The sequence below is a fragment of the Myotis nattereri genome (genome assembly GCF_964212035.1).
Source record: "Myotis nattereri genome assembly, chromosome: 2".
NCBI classification, from domain to species: Eukaryota; Metazoa; Chordata; class Mammalia; order Chiroptera; family Vespertilionidae; genus Myotis; species Myotis nattereri.
Window position 1 is genome coordinate 15,385,716 of NC_138076.1, and position 20,911 is coordinate 15,406,626.

General features: G+C 43.0%; 1 protein-coding gene across 1 annotated transcript; it reads right to left on the minus strand.

Moving 5' to 3' along the window:
* Nucleotides 1–720: 720 nt before the first annotated feature.
* TRMT9B (tRNA methyltransferase 9B (putative)) lies at nt 721–17,109 on the minus strand. Its single transcript, XM_081114598.1, has 4 exons — nt 16,929–17,109; nt 11,269–11,423; nt 6,647–6,820; nt 721–3,510 (listed from the first exon to the last, which is right to left on the minus strand). Exons 2-4 carry the CDS (start codon nt 11,420–11,422, stop codon nt 2,477–2,479), a joined length of 1,362 nt encoding a protein of 453 aa, XP_080970724.1. The 5' UTR covers nt 11,423; nt 16,929–17,109; the 3' UTR covers nt 721–2,476.
* Between the last annotated feature and the right edge of the window lie 3,802 nt (nt 17,110–20,911).

Sequence of the window (20,911 nt, forward strand, 5' to 3'; positions counted from 1 at the left end):
AGAAAGACTTCCGACTGATTTCTCGCAGCAGGACTGGGATTAAAAATACATCTGACTACAGGCTTCAAAGAGAGGAAAAATCCACTCGCAATAAAAAGGCCATCAAACTTTAATTGTAAGAACTTCTCTGACTCCGAGAAGCTTTTCTTTCTACCAATAAAACCACTTATACTCATGGTTTAATGTCCTAATTTAAGAAATGGACAACACTGCCGCTGGCATGGCTCAGTGGTTGAGTATCGACCTATGAACCAGGAGGTCATGGTTTGATTTGATTCCCAGTCAGGGCACATGCCTGGGTTTTGGGCTCGATCCCCAGTGTGGGACGTGCAGGAGGCAGCCGATCAATGATTCTCTCTCATCACTGATGTTTCTCTGTCTCTCCCTCTCCTTTCCTCTCTGAAATCAGTAAAAATGTATTTTAAAAAGAGAAATGGATGACACTAAATTAATTTCTAATTTATATCCCACTTCTCTGCCTTTTTTCATTGTCTCGCTAATGCAAACTGCACTGAACAATACAAACCATGTCTCATTTCTACCACACAACCTCATCAACCAGAAAGGTGGTGATGCAGTCTTATTTAAAAGCCAAATGAGTTATAAACATTGGTAATGTTCCGCTAAGCATTAAAAATTGTTCTTTAAGTTTCTTTGAAAGTAGCATTATCAAGTCAGAGCACAATCACTGAAGGAAAAAAGAAACAAATGAAATACTTTACTGTTTCAGTTAATTTTAGTGGAAAATAGAACAATTGGATTTTCATTCGGGATTACAATAGTCCATAAAGTATACAGGCTCTTTGTCGAATGTCAATTCTCTCCTCATTGAGGAAATATCTGAGGCTGTATTCCTGGGTCAACTTATTTCTGCTTTTCTTAGATCTCTAGTCCCGTCCTAGTTATATCTACGTTTCAGGATCCATGACATGAATTTAAACAGACCCATGGTTAAATCTAAACAGAGGCAGTGACCACACAACGCCCAATCTACGGGCTTGTCTGTAAAGTGGCAGGAATTCAACCTTTAATGAATAGGACTTGATTCTGCCTAAATGTCTACTATCACAAACAAAATGGTCACATTCAAAAGGATAAATACCCGAGTGTTATTTTCAAAAGTTCAACACCTGATCTCCCACCAATGCCAAATATCTTACCCCTTAACAGTCTTTTGTACTGAGAACCAAAAGAGAGCTTCACCCAGATCCTCATTTCTTAAATATCCATTCAGTCCAAAGATCATCATTCCAAATCAGTGGTTCTCAACATGGGCCACACGCCTCACAGGGGGACAATTTGAGAATGAGTTATTAACAGTGAATTTTTTCGCATTTCTTATGGTTCTAGAGGCCTCATATACAGTATATAAATACATATTGTGACATATTTATGCATTTCAGTTCTCTATTATGTTTTGAAACTTTATTTGCTATTTTTTCATATCACTTCATATTATTATTATTTTTAAAAACAATTTCTTAGTGATTTCTTCCTCAGTACTTCAACTATCCTTTTGTTCTTTTATTTTTCTCTTTCATGGATGCCATGTTCTTTGGAACTTAGACCAAGTTCATGGCCTTTTAGGCTTCCTCCGTGTGAATAGGAGTTCACTTTTTGAATAATAAGAATTATATGTCACAGGGGGGCATCAGGATTTTAGAGATGCTTAGGTGGGGTGTGCCAAAAAAAGGTGGGAACCACTGTTCTAGGTGAAAACTCCTCCTTGGTCAATCTTGGTCTTATCACAACTGGATATTCCTGGTCTATTAAGGTCAGAAAAATACCAACTACAAATACCCACAGACACTCTGTGCTAACAGTGCCTTTAAAAACTTCTGAGTGACACTGATAACCTTGTTATCTACGTAGCCTGAATCGAGATTGCTTATCGTTGTGAAAAGTCCGGTAACACTTCTTTTCTCTCTCTCCTGTTTCTCGCCTTTCTGAAGACTTTATGTCGAAGCAAGGCCTTGGCAACAAAATAATTTATCACCCGGTTCGATTTCCATCTGTGCCATGGAACAGGCTTACCTGTTATCTGGCACACAGATCTAAAACATAATCTGAGAAACAGAATTACCCCCTAACTTTATAAAAATGCCTTTTATGGAAGGTATTCTTACAAACGGGATCTTTTAAAATCAGTTTATAAGACTGAAAAACTATACACGTGTAGTCTCATAATAATTTCACCTTTCAGGGGGGAAACCCCCAAACTGTACTGAAGCTCACTGCATGCTGCGTCTTCAGATCTCTTCCATCACCATTTCCCCACAAACACCCTTCGCCAAGTGCTTCAGACGCCCGGCTCTGTGTTTACGCAAAGATTCAAAGATGACCTTCCACAGTCTCTACAGACCAGAGCATGCGTGGGTCAAAAAATAGTGGAAGTGGATGCAGAGTCAGGTCGCCATCCCAACGCCGGGGCCAGGGGCGGGGCGCATCTCCGGAGGAGCTGTCTGAGATGAGCCAGTCAACCACAGGTCTCCTTTTTCTCGGCGATGATGCACCAGTTGCCATGGTCGTTCCCAGAGCTCAGGATATGGAGCTCTGACACGTTTTCCCGCAGCAGGCCGCAGAGCTCGCCTTCGCGAAACACGTGGTAGTAGCGCATAAAGGCCCGGGAATCCAAACCGTCGGGCTGTTGTCCTTCCACAGGAATTGTGTCGTCGGGGATGGAATCTGTGGAGTCAACCGTAGAGATCCTCCTCAGTGGTCTACGAGCAGAAGGCTTCCCTTCTCCTAAGGCACCCGCAGCCGCACCCTGCTCAGGAGAGTGGGTGCTACCCAGACCATCCCCACCGCCACTCCTCCCGGTTTCTCCTTGAGGGTCTCCACGGAGATGTTTCATGGTGGCTGGTGCTCTCAGCCACTCCAAATGCTTCTGAGAACTTTCCACAAACACGTCCTCGTCTGAACTTGGCTCTCTTGTTGAAAATGGCTCTTGGGGGTCCCTGTCTAAACTAGAGTGTCTGGAAGGCTGGATGGAGATAGTGCTGGTGGCCCAACCTTCTGTGTTTTTCAAGGGTCTCACTCTTTCAATCTGCTTCCTCAGACTTGACTCATCCAAAGATCTGGAGCAGAACCAGGAGCGAAAAGATTTCCCTAATGTGTTATAGAACCCATTTCCTTCCCCAGCGTCCTTCGAAATGTTTGCACAACAAGTCCTGGCCCTGACAGGTTCGTAGTCCACGCTGTGGGACCGTTTGGAGTCCCGTCGCTCCTTAAAACAAACAGAGCAGCTACACACGGAGCAAGGAGGGTGGTAGGGGTGGCTTCTCTCTAGGTGTCCACACTGCTTCTTTCTCCCGGGCTGGCTGGATTCACAGAGGAGCCGGGAGCATAAGGCCCGGTTCCACGGAACCAGCACGTCTTGCTTCTCAAAGTGCCGGTTCTTTTGCTCCATAGCCCAAACGTAAATCATCAGCTGGCCTCCTGGAACCAACACGCGGGCCATTTCCTTTATTGCTCGGATTCTTCTTTGTTTTGTAGAGAAATGATGTATAACTGGAAAAAGAAGAAACTCGATCTCAACGTGTATGTACATACATAAACCTACACATTCATGTATTAGTATTTTCCATGTAACAGGGATGCAATTTTGACATGTAGTAAGATCTCCGTATTTCCTACAGGACAGGGCGTGTGGTAGACATAGCACAGGTGTGGCTTTGGGAGAGACATAATTGCTAGCGTTGACTCCTGTAATTAGTAGGTAACTGATCTTGGGAAATTATTTAACTTATATGGGTTTTAAGTCTCTTCATCTATGACACCGCGAATGAATAACGTGTAAAATCTCTTCCAGTTCCCAAATCCTATGAATTGTGTTAACTAGAGGGTGAATAATGTGAATTGATAAAATCTGCAAGGAAGCACTAAGTTAGGTAAGTGCTACCAGTAGAATTCTATGAAGTAATTCATTACTTTAATGAATGATTAGTACTTCTAAAGCTCTGAAGGATTAATACCACTAATCAGTGTTAGTAAGTCAAATAGGAGTGGAAAAAACTGCTAAAGATGTTTTTCTACTTAGATAATGCAAAGATAACCAGTCAAGCTCAAGTCCAAATGATTGCTTATCATTTTTAAGAATGTTAATGTAATATAAAATGGTTGAATATATTTTTTTTAAAAAGTTAACTTCTAGGTCATCTTTTTTACTTTCAATCCCTGCAAAGTTAAAGTGAGAGTCAAGTAGGACTGCCTTTATATCATCATAAACATGTTATTAGGGGACATTTTATAAAAAACATATAGCCCTAACCGGTTTGGCTCAGTGGATAGAGCATTGGCCTGAGGACTCAAGGGTCCCAGGTTTGATTCCAGTCAAGGGCGTGTACCTTGGTTGCGGGTGAAGGGACAGAACGGAACTTGAAAGAACTAAGCAGAACTAAGCAGAAATGCACCCTCCTCCCTCTTCAAGGACGAAGCAGGGACATACTCTTCCTGCCCTCTCCTCTATCTTGTCTTGCAAGGCTGGGCCCTCAGCCCAAGCCCCCCCCCCCCCCCCGAGAGTGACCACAAGAATGCTGGTATTGTCCTAGGACGGCTCCAACCTTCAGAATGTGATGGTCACTTCCTGACCCTTATGCTGTAAAACCCTGACCAATCTCTGTAACTCACGCCACCCCTAAAGCCCACCCCAAATAGCTAGCCCTATATAACCTTTGTTCTCTTGGGACACGCTCTCTCGCCTCACCGCTGTGCCGGATAGAGGCTGGGAGCCAATTCTAGAATTGATCAATAAAGACTCATTGCTTTTGCATCGGAGGAGGCTCCCTGGTGGTGGATTACTGGGGACCCCGAGCTCTGGGCATAACACGGGCACATCCCCAGTGGGGAGTGTGCAGGAGTCAGCTGATCGATGTTTCTCTCTCATCTTTGTTTCTAACTTTCTATCCCTCTCCCTTCCTCTCTGTAAAAAATCAATAAAATATATTTAAAAACAAACAAACAAACAAAAACATATAGCGCCCTGGATGGTGTGGCTCAGTTGGGTGTCATCCTGTGCACTGAAAGGTGGCCGGTTCCATCATGGTCAGGGCACAGGCTGAGTTTCCACTTAAGGGAACACATCTCACCAGAGGAGGACAGCCAGTATGCCCCACTTCCTCTGGGACAAGGCATGGACTTCACTGGAAGCAGAGAAGGACTTGACCCTGTGCACACAGAGCATTGCCCCAAAGCAGGAAAGCAGGTCAACAGCCCACGCCCACCACAGGGGCTCAGCAGCCTGGCCTGGATGTAGGTGGCCGTGCAGACCCTAACACTAATGTAAGCTAGCGAAGAGCAAGGAATCCTCCTCTCTGACCTCTCTCAGATTCTAGGTCTTTACAAATGTCCCCCTTTTGAACTTAACAGTTTCAACTACAAAGAAGCAGGACTATTACACAGCAGGTTTCCATGGCAACCATCTCCTGCCGGTCCTAACTAGTTCCAAGGTTACGGCATCCAGGCCTCAATATACAAAGATACAGTCCCCATCTAATGTTGAATAAATCCACTTCTCATCTACTTTAGGAGAGAGCAAACCATTTTATGCTGAGTTTTTATCTGGTCAGTCAATTTTATATAGGTTCCCTTTGCTTTAATAAAGCTTAGTATATTCAAATAGATTAAGTTTTAAATTGTTTTGGAGCAAATAGTTTGCTTTGCCAAAGAAGTTGCCATGAGATCATCAAGGGCACCAAGCATATTTAAATATGACCAACCTACCAGGTTTCAGGACTATGTGTTTTGAGTAAAATGAGCCTGTGTAAATTTCAGGCAAGGGTTTTTGCTGCGTCTTGTTTTATTTAAGTTGTGGCATGTGTATTTATGGGCACACTTGCTGGGAGGATATGAGAAACATACTCCCTAGATTTATGAGCAATCTCTGGCAGTTCGAGCTGAGTGGCATTATAAAAACAATGCAATCTGGGACCAGGTGGGGCTGTCTTCCCCCGGGACTTGCCTACCAGCAAGTGGCAGATTGGATGACACATCCTTCCAGGTGGCATTCGTCCTACAATAGTCTGCTACTAAAGAGCACACTTATGGCCTAAAATAGGTCATATGGCTTTGAAATGTCCACCTCACGCTGGGAGATCTGGCTACACTGCAATATAACAAAGTACTGTCCTCAATGAGTAAAATTCCTCTACTGCTTCCTTACTCATAAGCAAAAGAAACTGGAATGAGTCATCCAAAAGAATAAAATAACAGTTTGAAAGTTTAACTAGTTAAAATAATTATAGGTCCCACCATAAGTACATTTGAGATTAGTCAAATAATTCACTCAGTTGATATATTTTTAAAAATTAGATAAAATGAACTACATAGACCAGCGGTTCTCAACCTGTGGGTCGTGACCCCTTTGGCGGTAGAACGACCCTTTTACAGGGGTCGCCTAAGACCATCCTGCATATCAGATATTTACATTACGATTCATAACAGTAGCAACATTACAGTTATGAAGTAGCAACGAAAATAATTTTATGGTTGGGTCACAACAGGAGGAACTGTATTTAAAGGGCCAGAAGGTTGAGAACCACTGACATAGACCCTTCCACAAAGAATGGATGTTGGGTTGTAAGAATGGCCTCAATCACGCAACATGATTCTCATGGCAAAGAGGGAGCGTGTAACCAGGCTGCCTTACCTCCTATGGAGATGATGGCGTCAAAGCCCTGATCCCTAAAGGGGAGGTTAAGGTTGTCACACACCATGACCTCACATCCCCTGCTCCGGGCAATCTCTACCAACGACCCACAGTAGTCACAGCCCAGGCTATGTACCTGGCTATTCACTTTCAGGTACTTTCCAGTCCCACAACCTGTAAGAGAAAAACTGTGTTACATGCTTAAAGGAGAATGGAACAACGCCGGTCAGCTTGTCTTATAACAAGAACAGAAATAGCTTTATATTAACTAACTGACCCAGAATACAGCGTGGTGTGAAGGTAAACACAGAAGCAAAAGCAAAGCCTTCAGACAGCTCTTAGATATTTTCAGATAGAATAGAAGAGGGAAAGGGGATTGGAAAACCTACATAATACTTACTAAATATTTAGTGAGGTAATGTCCAGAGGGCGCAGCATGCTAGCACAGCTGTTAGCTGGCCCACGGAAGAAATGATTGGTCCCTAGCGTCCCAGGAACAGTGTCCAGTCCCTTTACAAAAGTTGCCTTCACATCCATATTTCATTATGTACAGATCCATATATTCTGGCCTTTATTCTCCTGCCATCTCTCTAGACAGACAGACTGCTTACTGGTTACATAAAACAAACTACTGCCCACAACATTTAAATGGCTATAAAGAAAATAGGCTTTTCAAAAATTTTAATTTGAATGAAAAAAAAATTTCAGCAGTTTTTCATCCACCCTATCGTCAGTGCTCGGTTTCACATGACTCAGTATACAACCTAAGAAAGAACTATTCTTTTCTTAAATAGACCATTTTTGACATTCACTTTCTGATGGCAGAGACCCAAGTCATTCAACATTTACACAGCCCAGAGATTTAGGTCAATCAGATCTCAGTGATATTACAGGGAAGAAGATGGCACCGTGAATGAATCACCACCCTAAAACAAAGCCTTCCAAATCTAGTACTTGGTATATTCTAGTACAGACACCTCATCTAATTCCTTTTCAGAAATATTTTAAGATATCAACAGAGCTGATGATATTTGTACCTTCTGGAATTACCTGTAGATTTTTGTCTCATATTTTTCTAAAATATAACCATTATTCAAAGATGATTAATTTGCAGCTTCTGAAATACTTTTTAAAAATATTATTTTTATTGATTTCAGAGAAGAAGGAAGAGGAAGAGAGAGATAGAAACATCAATAATAAGAGAGAATCATTGATCGGCTGCCACCTGCATGCCCCACTGAGGATCGAGCCTGCAACCCGGGCATGTGGCCTGACCGTGAATGGATCTGTGACCTCCTGGTTCATAGATCAACGTTCAACCACTGAGCCATGCCGGCAGGCCTGTCACACTTTTTAAATAACTCCTCCTTGATAGGAGCTGTTCAAAATTACATGAGACACCACAAGCATAATTAAGGTTTGCTGATGCCAGGTGAGACAGTGGAGGGCTTATGAATAAAAAATAATATTTCCAATGTTATTATTTCCATGTAAATGGTTGAGGTCTTACAAATATTTCAGATCTCATGGCCACTGTTCCTAAGAATGCTTGCGAGAAAAAGTATCCAATATTTAAGAGCAATCATGGGGAAAATACAATCCACAGAGTGTTTTAAAACTGAAATCCTGATTATAAAGATGATGGTCATGTTTTTTAAAAGAATCTTGTTTTTTTTTGTTTTTTGTTTTTTTTATTGGCTCAGGGGCTACATTTAGAGAAATGAAAGGAAAATTACTTCAAAAATACTAATAAAAACAGGTTTATAGATGATTAGTGCTAGAAGGAAGTGTTCAGAGAGCATCTGGTAATAACGAGGAAACTGAAGTCTTTTAAAAATCTCAGCATCTCCTAAAAACTTCCCAGCATGACTCATCCCAAATTCATTTCTAATGGTATTCATGTTTAAGGATAGCAGTGGAGATCCCAAATCTGATGCAGTTATCCATTTTCTAGGTGCACACACGGAGATGCTAGAGAGGGAAGGTTTTATCCTAATAAGGAAAGCCAGAACACAGCCACGCCTAGTCACCCACTACTGTAAATGTGCAAGAAATAAATCAGAAGATCCTCGATGCTGCAGCAAGCACAGGTACACAACAACCAGGTCCTTTGCAAAGTCTCATTAAATACTGACCTTTCGTAGGATTCAAGAGAGACCAGAAAGTGTCTGCATGCTTCCATTTCCCTCTACTTTGTATTCTGCACCACACACATTTTGTGCATTTCCGTATTTTGGTGGTGATTTCACTGTTTAAAATTCAGCATCGTGCTGAAGTGCTGCCTACAGTTTCTAAGTGCAGGAAGGCTGAGACGGGCCTTATGGACAAAATACACTTTGTCCAGGCATCAGATATATAGTTGTTGCCTGTGAGTTCACTGTTAACAAATCTATACTAATAATAGAGGATTATGCAAATCGCCCAGGACACCATCACAGTAACAGTAACAACCGAACAGCAGGCTGCGTGGGCAACCAGGCTAGCAGGGGGGCAGTTGGGGGCGACCAGGCCGGCGGGGGGGTGGGGGGGGAGGGCGGCGCAGTAAGGGGCGACCAGGCCGGCAGGCAGAGGTGGTTAGGGGTGATCAGGCTGGCAAAGGGGGCAGTTAGGGGTGATCAGGCAGGCAGGCAGGTGAGAAGTTAGGAGCCAGTGGTCCTGGATTGTGAGAGGGATGTCTGACTGCTGGTTTAGGCCCGATCCTGGTTTAGGATTTGGCCTAAACCAGCAGTCAGACAGGGTCCCGGATTGGAGAGGGTGCAGGCTGGGCTAAGGGGACCTCTACCCCTCCACCCCATGCACGATTTTTGTGCACCGGGCCTCTAGTCAATAATAAACAGAAACACACATGGAACTAGGTTGGGTATTGACCAGTTGACAAAAATGTGACCAGAGGTTCACAGGAACTGAATCCTGTACTTCCCCTAAGGGTTATCATGCAGGATTCACTAATTTGGTGTCCTTGGCAACTTTATAGAACATAAATACTGTGAAAAATGACAATCAATTGTATTTTTTTTAATGCTTTCTGACTTTTTTTTTTTAAAAAAATATCATACAGAGAAAGGCCTTTTGCCTCTGAGAGTATTTTTTATTTTATTTATTTTTTAAATCTTCACCCGAGGATATTTTTCCATTGATTTTAGAGAGAGTGGAAGAGAGAGGGAAAAACAGAGAGAAATATTGATGTGAAAGAAACACACCGATTGGTTGCTTCCTGGTCTGGGGAGGAGCCTGCAACCGGAATTGAACCCAAGACCCTTTGGTCCACAGGCCGGCGCTCTAGCCACTAAGCCAAACCGGCTAGGGCTATTTTATCTTTTAAAATTATTCTTTTATTCTTTTTAACTTTATTACTTTAAAATAATCTAGTTGTTCCCTAGTCCTTTAATGATTTCATTTTCTTATACTTCCATCGGTACTTCATTTGGAATTTCTGATGTAAGGTATGAGAAAGAAAGTAGCATATGTGCATGCTGTGGTCCTAAAGCCACATGTTAAATAGTGTCTTTTCCTACCAGCTGATTTTAAGATTCTGGTACTGTGCTTAGACTATGAATGGTAAGAGTTCCAGTCAATGTATCTTCTGAAACCAGATTTATTTTAAAAAAAACAAACACTGACATGATAGAGATATTATCAAAGACTCTCTATTTCTACATGACATGCACCACCCTTCCCCAAATTCCACACTGCTTGCACCATCTTTAACAAGTCAAAAGCCCTGGCCAGGCACATGTGTTTCTCTTACCAGCACTTAGAGTGAATGTCAAATTAGGCCGAGTGTGTAAGAACAGACTTAGGACTCCATGGGTGTAATCTTCATGCAGTTGTTAGAAAGCAGTTTTAGGCGGGCAGGCCTCAAATGGGGAGCCCAGACCTTAATCTTAGATCTACCGGGCTGTGGTTTACCACTCAATTCAGAAACATCCTTAGCCAAAATCTGCCAGGCAAACCTGTGATTACAAAGACATGATCTATTTAAAGACAGCCTTTAATAATGAAACACCCACAGAATAGTTCAGGGGGGAAAAATCCATGTAATAAGAGGTTACAGGAAATCTATGATCTCTGGATCTTCTGTGGAAGGCACGAGAGCCACTGGAGGTGAGCCACCAGAACAGACTATATACACATGTGAACATCTCTAAAGTTACAACAGTCAGCTTCCCAAGCAGTCATTTCAATCCTGATTTATTCAACCGATGCTGGAGGATGTGCCCCCAAACACTGAAAAGATCGCCACCGTCTAAATGTAAGTTTGAGGAAGTTTCCTACTTGGTGACTTGATTGTATGAATTTCTGCTATAAAGTGGATGAGCTGCCCTGGGGTGTGGCGCAGTGGTTGAGCCAGACCTACCCCAGTCAGAGCACATGCCCGGGTTGCCCGCTAGATCCCCAGTGTGGGGCATACAGGAGGTAGCCGATTAATATTTCTCTCTCTCCTTCTCCCTTCCTCTCTGAAATCACTAAAAGTATATTAAAAAAATAAAGCGAATGAGCTGGGTGACAGGCATGCCAAGGGCACAATGTCAGACTTCCGGTTCGCACAGCAAGGAAAACTGACTCTGAAAAGAAAGACACGATGGGATGTATTTCTCACCACGCGCCCGGCCCTGCGTTACCTATGTCGGCGATGAGGCTGCCGGGCTCCTGGTCCTGGAGGAACTGGCGGACGCGGGGCCAGGCTTTGCCCTGCAGGTCGCTGAGGTACCGGGCGGTGCTCTCATACACGTCGTGCACGTGCTGCTTCTCCAGCTGGGCCGCCTCATGGTCCATCCTGGGGAAACAGGGCCACCCCGAGAAAGGCCGGTCAGAGGCGGCTGAAGGAGGAGGCACGAGTCCTAGACCTGGGAACCTACCGCTGCCCAAGGCTGTGCTGATCTTTACTAGAAGCTGCAAAGAGAAAAGCCTTCACCACAGCTGTCAAAAGACTAAAAAAATGCATCGGTTTTACTGGCAAGTCCTTAGAAAATAATGGTTTGGGAATGAGCTGGTCACTGTCATTTCCTGTGCAAGATCAGTTCTAAGTTTTGGAAGCACATACCAAAGGTTCACTTGGATAAAATCCTTCTGATGATAAACAGATTTTAAAAATGTGTAGGATACAGCTCACCACTCCAATCCAGTCACAAAGCCGGACTGATTCTACCTTTGTAGTGTCTCTGGATGCCAACCATTTCCCTACATCTCTAGGGATGCTATTTTAGAAAGGGTGCTTACTTCTTTACCTGAATTACGTCAACAGTCTGTAAGCAGGTGTGTTTTGGGCCCTTCAGTCCCTTTCTTCAATTCTGCCACAACTATTTCTATAAAATATAAATCGAATTGTGTTGCTTCATAGCTGAGACTTCTTCAAAGGCATTCCATACTTGCCTGATCAAGTTCAGGTGTCTTAGGAGGGCATACGAGTCCCTTTCTGACCTGGCCTCACCTTGCCTCTTGAAGCCATTTCTCTCCATCCTTGGCCAGCATCAGCCGAGCTGTGATACTCAGTGATGCACGGTTTCTCAGCCGCCACTCATTCCCCCTCGTCCCGGGGCCTGCACCGGCGCTGTGTCTACCTGGCTAACGTCTATTCATTCTCGGCACAGCCTCACTTCTTCCAGAAAGCCTCCCCTGACCTCTGCAGGACATGGACAATCAGAAGGGAGTGGGAGAGGTACAAGAGCAGGTCTTAGAGGCCTCTGCTGTTAGGGGCTTAATCTTTCCGTTATTCTCTTGTGGCACGTGAGTGAGGAGCAGCCCAGGGGGATGGCCAGATGCTGAGACTGTGGCTCGTTACCAATGAGTATGAAAGTAAGTTCAATCATGTACGAACCCAGTTGGTCCTCCTGGTGCAGATCAGCTAGTTCAGTCCTGCCCCTGGCCTGCCTGTTGCATCCCGCGCATCCTGTGAGTGTAGGTAGCCAGTTCGTTAAGGAAGGGAACAAATGGAATCGCACACTAAGCCTGATTCACTAGGGAGACGAGTCAGACATTAAGCCTGACTTACTAGGAAGCCACAGCACCGACAGGGTCCCCAGGGGCCAGCCGCATCCTCTGCTGAGAGGACTGAATCCCCAGAGCGGGCAGGAAGAGGTGGCTCTCAGTCATTAGCCAGGATGGCCGAGTGAGGGGTAAAAACATCAGGGGAAATGCCTTTGCTAGGCACACGCGCAGTAGAAGCCAAGATGGTGCAGGGAGAGGTAAGCGCATGCGTAGTATAAACCAGATGATGCAGCAAGACTTTGGGGACACACAGTAGGAGCCAAAATGGTAACACAAAGGGGCAAAGTCTAACATGGAAAACCCGGGGAAACACTGAGTTGGATAGAGGGAGGACCCAGCATAAGCCCGCTAAGAGCCAGGGGAGAGACAGGCTAGTTTGAAAGAAAGTCTGCTCTCTCCCAAGCCCCAAGGAATATACATTTGCTCGTTCACCCGTTGGTTCCAGCGTTCTCTCTCTGTAGCAGCAGGTGCTGTGTTTAGGCCCAGCAGCCAAGCAGGCCTAAACACAGCACCAGTTGCGGCCCAACTGCAGCCTTGGCAGTGGCCGTGCAGATAGGGCAATGAGGCAGAGAAGTTCTGCACCTCTGGGCCCTGGTCCTCCTGGGCGGGGTGAAGACAAGTGTGGGTTTACGGCCCCAGAGAGTGGACTTACTCTGCAGCAGGATGGAGCTGAACCATCTGGTCGTGGATGAGACACCAGGCACCTGGGGACAGTCTGTTATTGCTCCAATAAATCTTACCACGACACCTCATCCTCCTCGCGGGGGGCCTCAAAATGCTTTTCCCGTGACTCCGTGGAAGAACCCTCTTTCCACTGGCAACAAAATCTCTTGAGACTATGGGAACGTCCTGTTTCTCATCCTCTCACCCACCAGTTTTAGCATCCAACCCACTGATGACTCTTACTTAAAACAATCTTTACCACAATTATCATCAAATAACAATAGAGTAGTCCCCCCCAGCCCTATCCAGTTTTGCTTTCTGAGGTTTAAGTTAACCCATGGCCAACCACAGTCTGAAAATATTAAATCGAAAATTCCAGAAAGAAACAATTCGTAAGTTTTAAACTGTACGCTGTTCTGAGTAGCATGATGAAATCTGTTGCCATTCCCCTACGTCCTGCCCAGGACATGAATTATCCTTTTGTCCATCATATCCACCTCATTTCATCTCATCACGAAGGTATTGTATCATCTCACATCATCATAAGAAGGGTGAGTACAGTACACTAAGATATTTAGAGAGAGAGAAAGACATTCACATAACTGTTATTACAAACTATTTTATTGTAGTTATTATTATTAATCTCTTATTGTGCCTAATTTAGAAATTAAACTTTATATATGTATATGTAAACCTCCTATATGTATAGAAAAAAACATAGTGCAGATAGGGTTCAGTATTATCGATGGCTCAGGCATCCACTAGGAGGTACAGGGGACAACTGTACTCTAATTTCATCATTCTTTCTATAGCAAGAAAGAGACTTTCAGGATTTACTCTTCAAACAAATTAGGAGTAGCTTATCCTTAATTACCATGGACCTGCACACAGTCCCAGCAAATCTGGCAAACTCCTAACAGAGTACAGATCTCATTTGTGAGGTCTGACAAAACTTCCACCCAAATTGAAACAGCTTATATTGCACCCTCAACTAGAATTTACAAAGTAAACATATGGCTGGCTACAACTGCCTACACACCAGAAAAAACCAAAACCCTGAGTGCTTTTCTTTTAAATCAAAATCTCAGTAGAATAAAAAAAAATTTCTTTTCAGTAGACTTAGTCTGTTTAAATGTTTTCCCTTTAAGAAATCAATCAGACAATACAATTTCGAGAACCTAGAACAAATCAACTTTATTGCACTTGCAAATGTTAAGTGGCAATCAACAAAAACTCAATTCCCTTCAGTTTGGCTCTAGCTACCAGCTCAGAATTTGTAGTATCTGAACAACACCCCTTGGAGAACGTTCTCTAAGTCCTCTCCCAATTGCCTGGCCTCTACCATAAAGAAGTAACTATATTGTGGGAACAATATACATCTATTTTTTTGTTTTATTGTATTTTCCAGTTAAGATTATACACTGCAGAACAAATAGCTGACTGTGAAATCGATTTGTAGCTAGGACTATCCAGTAGGACATTTTTGACTCTGTGGATTTAAATTTCCTGCAATATTTTCCATGTGAATTATATATGCAAATTCCTTGAGAATTTGGTAATGTAATTAAGCTAGTAAGACTCATAGTAAAATAAAAGCGCAGGGTTCAAGGAGAAGCTAGGGAGACAGGGTTTGGTTTAGCCAGGCTTCCTAATCTCTATGCAGCCAAATTCTGGACCCCTGTAGCTGATGCCTTGTTGGTGAGTCATGAGAGAAGGGAAAATAATTTGAAAGGTAAGGAGAAGTCACATAAAGTTATGCACTGAAAATCTGAAGACCCAATTTGGAGGGTTTTTTTTAAGTCTTTACTGTTGAAAGTATTACATACGTCCCCCCCCACCCCCCCAGCCGCCCCCCTCCACTGGCCTCTTTTAGGCCTTCACCACCCTATTGTCTGTCGATGGGTTATGCATATATGCCTACAAGCTCTTTGTTTGATCTCTTCTCACCCACCCACCCACCATCCCCCGCCTTCCCTCTGAAGTTAGACAGTCTGTCCCCTGCTTCTATGTCTTTGGATCTATTTTGTTCAACAGTTCATCCAATTTGGAGTTTTTTTAAGAGCAATAGAAAGAGGTTTTAAGTTGGTAGGTGAGTTGGGGGGCAACATGATTGGATTTACAATATTAAATATCACTTTAGGTATATCTAGCTCTGAGTAGGCTAGACTATCTATTGTCTTTATTTGTCCAACCAAGTTCACCTTCCCCCTTCTGATAATTTGTATCTTGCCTTTCCTGGATGGGCATGTGACCTAGCCCTGGCCAATCATGGTATCCTATATTCCTGGACACAGTCATTGGTTCAAGGGTGGCCAGGTGATAAAAGCTGATCCTATCAGAGCCCTTCCTCGAGATATCTCAGTGGAGAGCCAAAGAAATGTTGGCCTTGCCTCTGGCATCACAGAATAAGAAAGGCATAAAGGTCAGGCTGCCACTGGCCATTTTCTTCCCCAAGAAAAGACATGGATGAGAGTTCTTTAAGTTGAAGAAAATGAAGTCAAGGGAGCAAACAGAATAAGAGACAAATGGAGGAGAAAAACAAAACAAAACATGGCAGCATAGTGTCCTGCTTCCAGTCCCTGAGACTGGTCCTTGAAGTCTCGTGAGCCACTCCTTACCCTTCCCGACTCAGTCAGTAAACTCCTCTATAGCTCCTCACTGAGGTCTTCGCTGAAGTCAGCAGGCAGTTCTCTCTCATCTGAAATGCTCTCCTATCACCTACCCGCTCCAAAATCTCACCTGGCCTTCAAAGTCTAGCACAGCTTCCTCCTCCTATAGCTAAAAACAATCTCTCCCAGCATTTTTGTGTCCTGCGTAGTTATTATCTCTGTCACTCTTAGGGCATTTCTCCCACTACCATCTTGAACTCTATACTCTGTATATGCCCCCAACTAGATTGGAAGATCCTGGAAGGAAGGAACTGGACCCAGGACAGTCACTCAGTAATTAACTGTCGAATCAATGGATCAATGAGCTGTTTCCTGAGCATCCTCTGCAAGACAACAGATTTCCTGCCCTAGCAGAGGCCTGTTTTAGAGCTATACCCTAGCATGCAACATCCACACTCGTATAACTAAAAAAATTTAAATTGTTCTCCCACTATAAATACCACAGAAGACACAGTATTTAAAATGAGGGACTAAAACTCTGTTTTACATTTTAAAGATGTATTTAAGCTATAATTCTAAAATAAAAATACAAGTTGGTCAAGACAGTTCAAAGAATTTACTTATACTTAATCATAAAATACATGGGTGTTTTGTGTTTTTTTTTTTTAGCTTTTAACAGGTGATTCTTCAAACTTAACATCTACATAATTACTTTCAAGTACAAGTTATATTGCAAACTTTTGTATAATAAAAAAGTATCATTTAGCAATGCTTTTTAAGTCCTAGAAAAGCATTTTACACTCTAAAAAAACATAAATACTGTATAGTCTTGTAATTTTAACTTAGTCTGTACAACTATTTTCAAATTCTTTTTCCTACCTAGTGTAAAAATAAATTCCAACTTTATATCATTGTCATAAACTTAAAATTATAGGAATTGTGATTAATTAGGTTTACTAAACATGGACAGGGCCCAAAACCTCAGATTATTTAAATTGTAGTAATAGCTGAAAGCAACTAACCTGAGTCATCTTGTGATTACAGGAAAATTACTTCTTGTCTTTGTGAATCATGGCAGTTTCCACCCTCAGAGAGTGACAGTTGTTGCTCACGACCTTCTCAGTGTGAAAGGTGAAAAGTACTAAGGTGACATCAAGTAGAGATTCCTTCACATGATGAGCCACTCCGCAGGGGACACAGGCCCTATTAGGAAAAAACAAACAAATGGTAAGTGTTCTTTTACATAAGAAAAATGTGGAGCCCAGGTTGACCTCGGGATCTATCCAGATATTACCCAGAGAAGACAGGATGAGAAAGAACTGTTAAGATCTGTGGAATACGCCAGAACTCTAAGAGCAGTTTCTGAATTAATTCCTAAGCTTTCTGTAAAATGCACTGTACTTTGCCCTAAAATTAAATTGAATGGTTTCATCTTGTCCCCGGAAAAATTACAAGCACACAGAGTCAACTTGGAATACAGTGGCTTAATTAAATGTACTACCTATTTAAGACACTATTACTAAATTGTGCTAAATCATTCCAGTACTGTCCAATATTTGTTCGTATTATCAGCTACTTTCATGTCGCTCTGACAAGTTCTCCTGTTCTTCTTGCTCACATTTACTCTTTGCATTTTTCATAACAGAGTGGGTCTGACATGAAACCCATCAAAAAGCTCTGTTACTAAAAAATTTAAAAAAAGGACCTTGTATGCCAAAACACTCTGCAATGCAGAGGTCTTAGGGGAACAAAATGAGGTCTGAAGAGCTGCCTGGTGTGGTAGGAAAAGTCCATCCTGTGAAAGCTTGGGCCAGATTCCTCATCTGTAAATGAGGCAAATGGACCTCAATGTGATCACAGTGCTCAGCCATTTTTGTAGACTTCATATCCTCTGTGTGTGTACCTCACTGCCACAAACTGCACCTCTTACTAGGTACAGTGATTCTCAGGATGGTGGGGTGCATGTGGCTTTCCCCACCTTCCTCCTGTCCCCCATCCCACCCCAATCTGGGACCCTGTTTAAGAATCAATGATCTGGGTATGCTTTGAAAAGCTCTCTGGTCTTTGGAATATTTAAACCCCAGTCATCTCTCCATCATATGCAGGCATATAATCTGCACCACTGAGAACTGCAAAGGGTGACTCTGTAGGAAGAATATTTAAGAAGGATCTTGCCCAGCTGGTGCTGCTCAGTGGTTGAGTGTCGATCTATGAACCAAGTGATCATAGTTACATTGCCAGTCAGAGCACATGCCCGGGTTGTGGGCTCAATTCCAGTAGGGGGTGTGCAGGAGGCAACCCATCAATGATTCTCTTTCAGCATTATTGATGTTTCTATCTCTCTCCCCCTCTCTGAAATGAATAAAAACATATTTTAAAAAAGAAGAAGGGTCTTGAAAGAGCTGTTAGTCAAAGGACCTCATCTTTCCTCATGCACTGTCAGAGCTTGCGTTAATCATAGAGAAGGCATGTTCATTAATGGAGCCTTGTGCCTTCCTGCAACTAAAGGCTCTCATTTGCAATCACTCTTCCCTGGCCTGACCTAGGCGCTCCACTGTCACCAGCCAACGCTGTCTGGGCACCTTCCCTTTAGCCTTCAGCATCTAAATGGATTAGCTGCCCTGACAGGGTTATATCCAAGCTGAAGCTCAGGAGACGGCAGGGGTTAAGTCAGGTACAGGTGGAGTGGGTGACTCTAAGCATGGGAAACAGCATATGCAAAAAGGAAGAAATGAGAGTGATGACAATCTCTGATGAACTTCGAGTAGATTAACAACAATTAATAGCAAGACACAAAACACAGACATACATTAATTACTGTCAGCCAGGCCATTATAAGCATTTAACATATATTAAATTGTGGAGTCAATCGAATTACTATATGAAATAGAAACTACTGGCTCCCTCATTTTATAGAAAAGAAAGTAAGGCAGAGAGAACATAGTGACTTTCTAAGGTTACCTAGCTAGTAAATGGTGGAGCAGGATTTGAACCCACTTAACTATACACACTTCACTATAGTGTTGGTGGGAGGGGAGGAGGAGGGGAAGACTGTGGTGCTACATAAGCCTGAAAGAGTAAGCAGGAGTCAGACCACAGAGGGCCTAGTTGAAGTTTGGACTTTCTCCTGAACATAATGGGGAACCACTGAATTATTTTAACAAGAGAAATGACAAAATTTGATTTGGGTTTTTTAACTCTTCTCTGGCAATAGTGTAGACTGGTATTACCTGTCGAGCTTCACAACGAAGACAGAGAAAGAACCTCATTAAATACTTTAGACAGAACCATAGGAGATTAGATGAAGAGAGATTGTGTAGAGTAAGAAAAGGAATGAGGTTAGAACACCAAGGATTGCCAATATTTAACCCTTGTACATTATCATTAAAGGAGAGGTTAGCATGTGCTGCCTCTACCGTAGTTAAATTTAATCAAAAATATACGGACCAAGAACCTACTGGGTAAAAGATGGGCAATCCCCACTCTCAAGAAGCTACAGCCTAATGCAACAGCAATGCAGAAGAAGAATGACAAAAATGACCAGAGTAGGTAGCAAGCATGAGTTTGGTTTTTTTTATTGATTTTTTACGGAGAGGAAGGGAGAAGGATAGAGAGTTAGCAACATCGATGAGAGAGGAACATTGATCAGCTGCCTCCTGCACACCCCCCACCGGGGATGTGCCTGCAACCAAGGTACGTGCCCTTGACCGGAATCGAACCTAGGACCCTTCAGTCCGCAGGCCGACACTTTATCCACTGAGCCAAACAGGTCAGGGCACAAGCATGAGTTTTTGATAGAAAAGTAGAGGTAGCATGCAATATTAGCCTTTATAATTGTCTCCGAGTATTACTCCCTCTAAATAATGAGGGTGCTGTTCTAAGAATATTCCCTATGTTACACAGAACTCCTTAATGATGCAACAGAGAGAGATATAGGAGAAATGGTAAGAAAGGAACACCTGACATTTCTGATTGAAATCTTACACGTAGAACACACTCAGGACTTCAGAACAATAAAACATTCGGCACTGGGACAATATGACCCTCTCTGGATTTCCAACAGGTACCAACAGGTTACTCTGGAGTAAATATATTTTGAAAGAAAGTGGAAAGAAATGAGGGGAGTTTATCCTAAGGGAAAGGGATCAAATATTTCCCCCCAAACACTTTGTTTTTCTTGAAAAGTTCAAGCACTATGTGCCTACATTGAATTCATTTGGGAGAAAGGTATTATCTTTAAAATCTAAATGCAGGAAATGAAGGTGATGCCATCTTGGGGACTGTGTGTGCACGCGCGCATGGCAGGGCAGATGGGAGGCAAATACAAAACATGAAAGAACAGAACTCGCAGCACAATACTGATGGTGAGAGCTGTTATCAAAGGTGGCTCCTCCCCAGGAGAGGACTCGGCCCTATTCATCGGAACTCGATTACAAGTCATTCTGATTCTGTAGATGAGAGAAGGCCAGAAAAGAACAAGGAAATGAAATAGATGAGATTCACGATAAATGAAAATGTAACACTGAGCATTCTCAGTGGTGTCATTGTGGGGGTATAACGGCCATAATTGTGGGGGTATATTGTCTTTACCTGAAGGCTAGACTAACACACACACACACACACACACACACACTATTTAAAAGATTATTTATTGTCACCAGTAGCACATACGTGAATGTGCAATATACCCCCATGAATTGGTGTCAATTTGACCAAACCGGCTCTCAGCCTGTGTGAGGATGAAGGTCACTGGAGCCCGAGCACAGCAGCCGGGAGAAGGCTGCTCTGTTATTGTGAAAGGAGACCAGAGGAATAGAGCTTCGCGCCCCCTTCCTCTTAGGAAAGGAGGTTCCAGCAGGTGGGCGACAAGGAATGCCACAGCCATTTAACTGTCAAACGACTGTTCAAGAAGGAGTTTTACCTGAAAACCATGGTAGTCAATGACAAAACTACCAATTAGGTGATGCTTTTCTAAGAATGGAATTAAGGGAGAAATGTGAGGACA

Bases quoted from the DNA above. Each gene is read 5' to 3' on its own strand.
- TRMT9B (XM_081114598.1), bottom strand. From the start codon at position 11,422: ATGGACCATGAGGCGGCCCAGCTGGAGAAGCAGCACGTGCACGACGTG. The intron at 6,821-11,268 runs GTAACGCAGGGC...TTTCTCTTACAG, and splicing joins CAGCCTCATCGCCGACATAG to GTTGTGGGACTGGAAAGTAC. The intron at 3,511-6,646 runs GTAAGGCAGCCT...TTCTTTTTCCAG, and splicing joins CGCCATCATCTCCATAGGAG to TTATACATCATTTCTCTACA.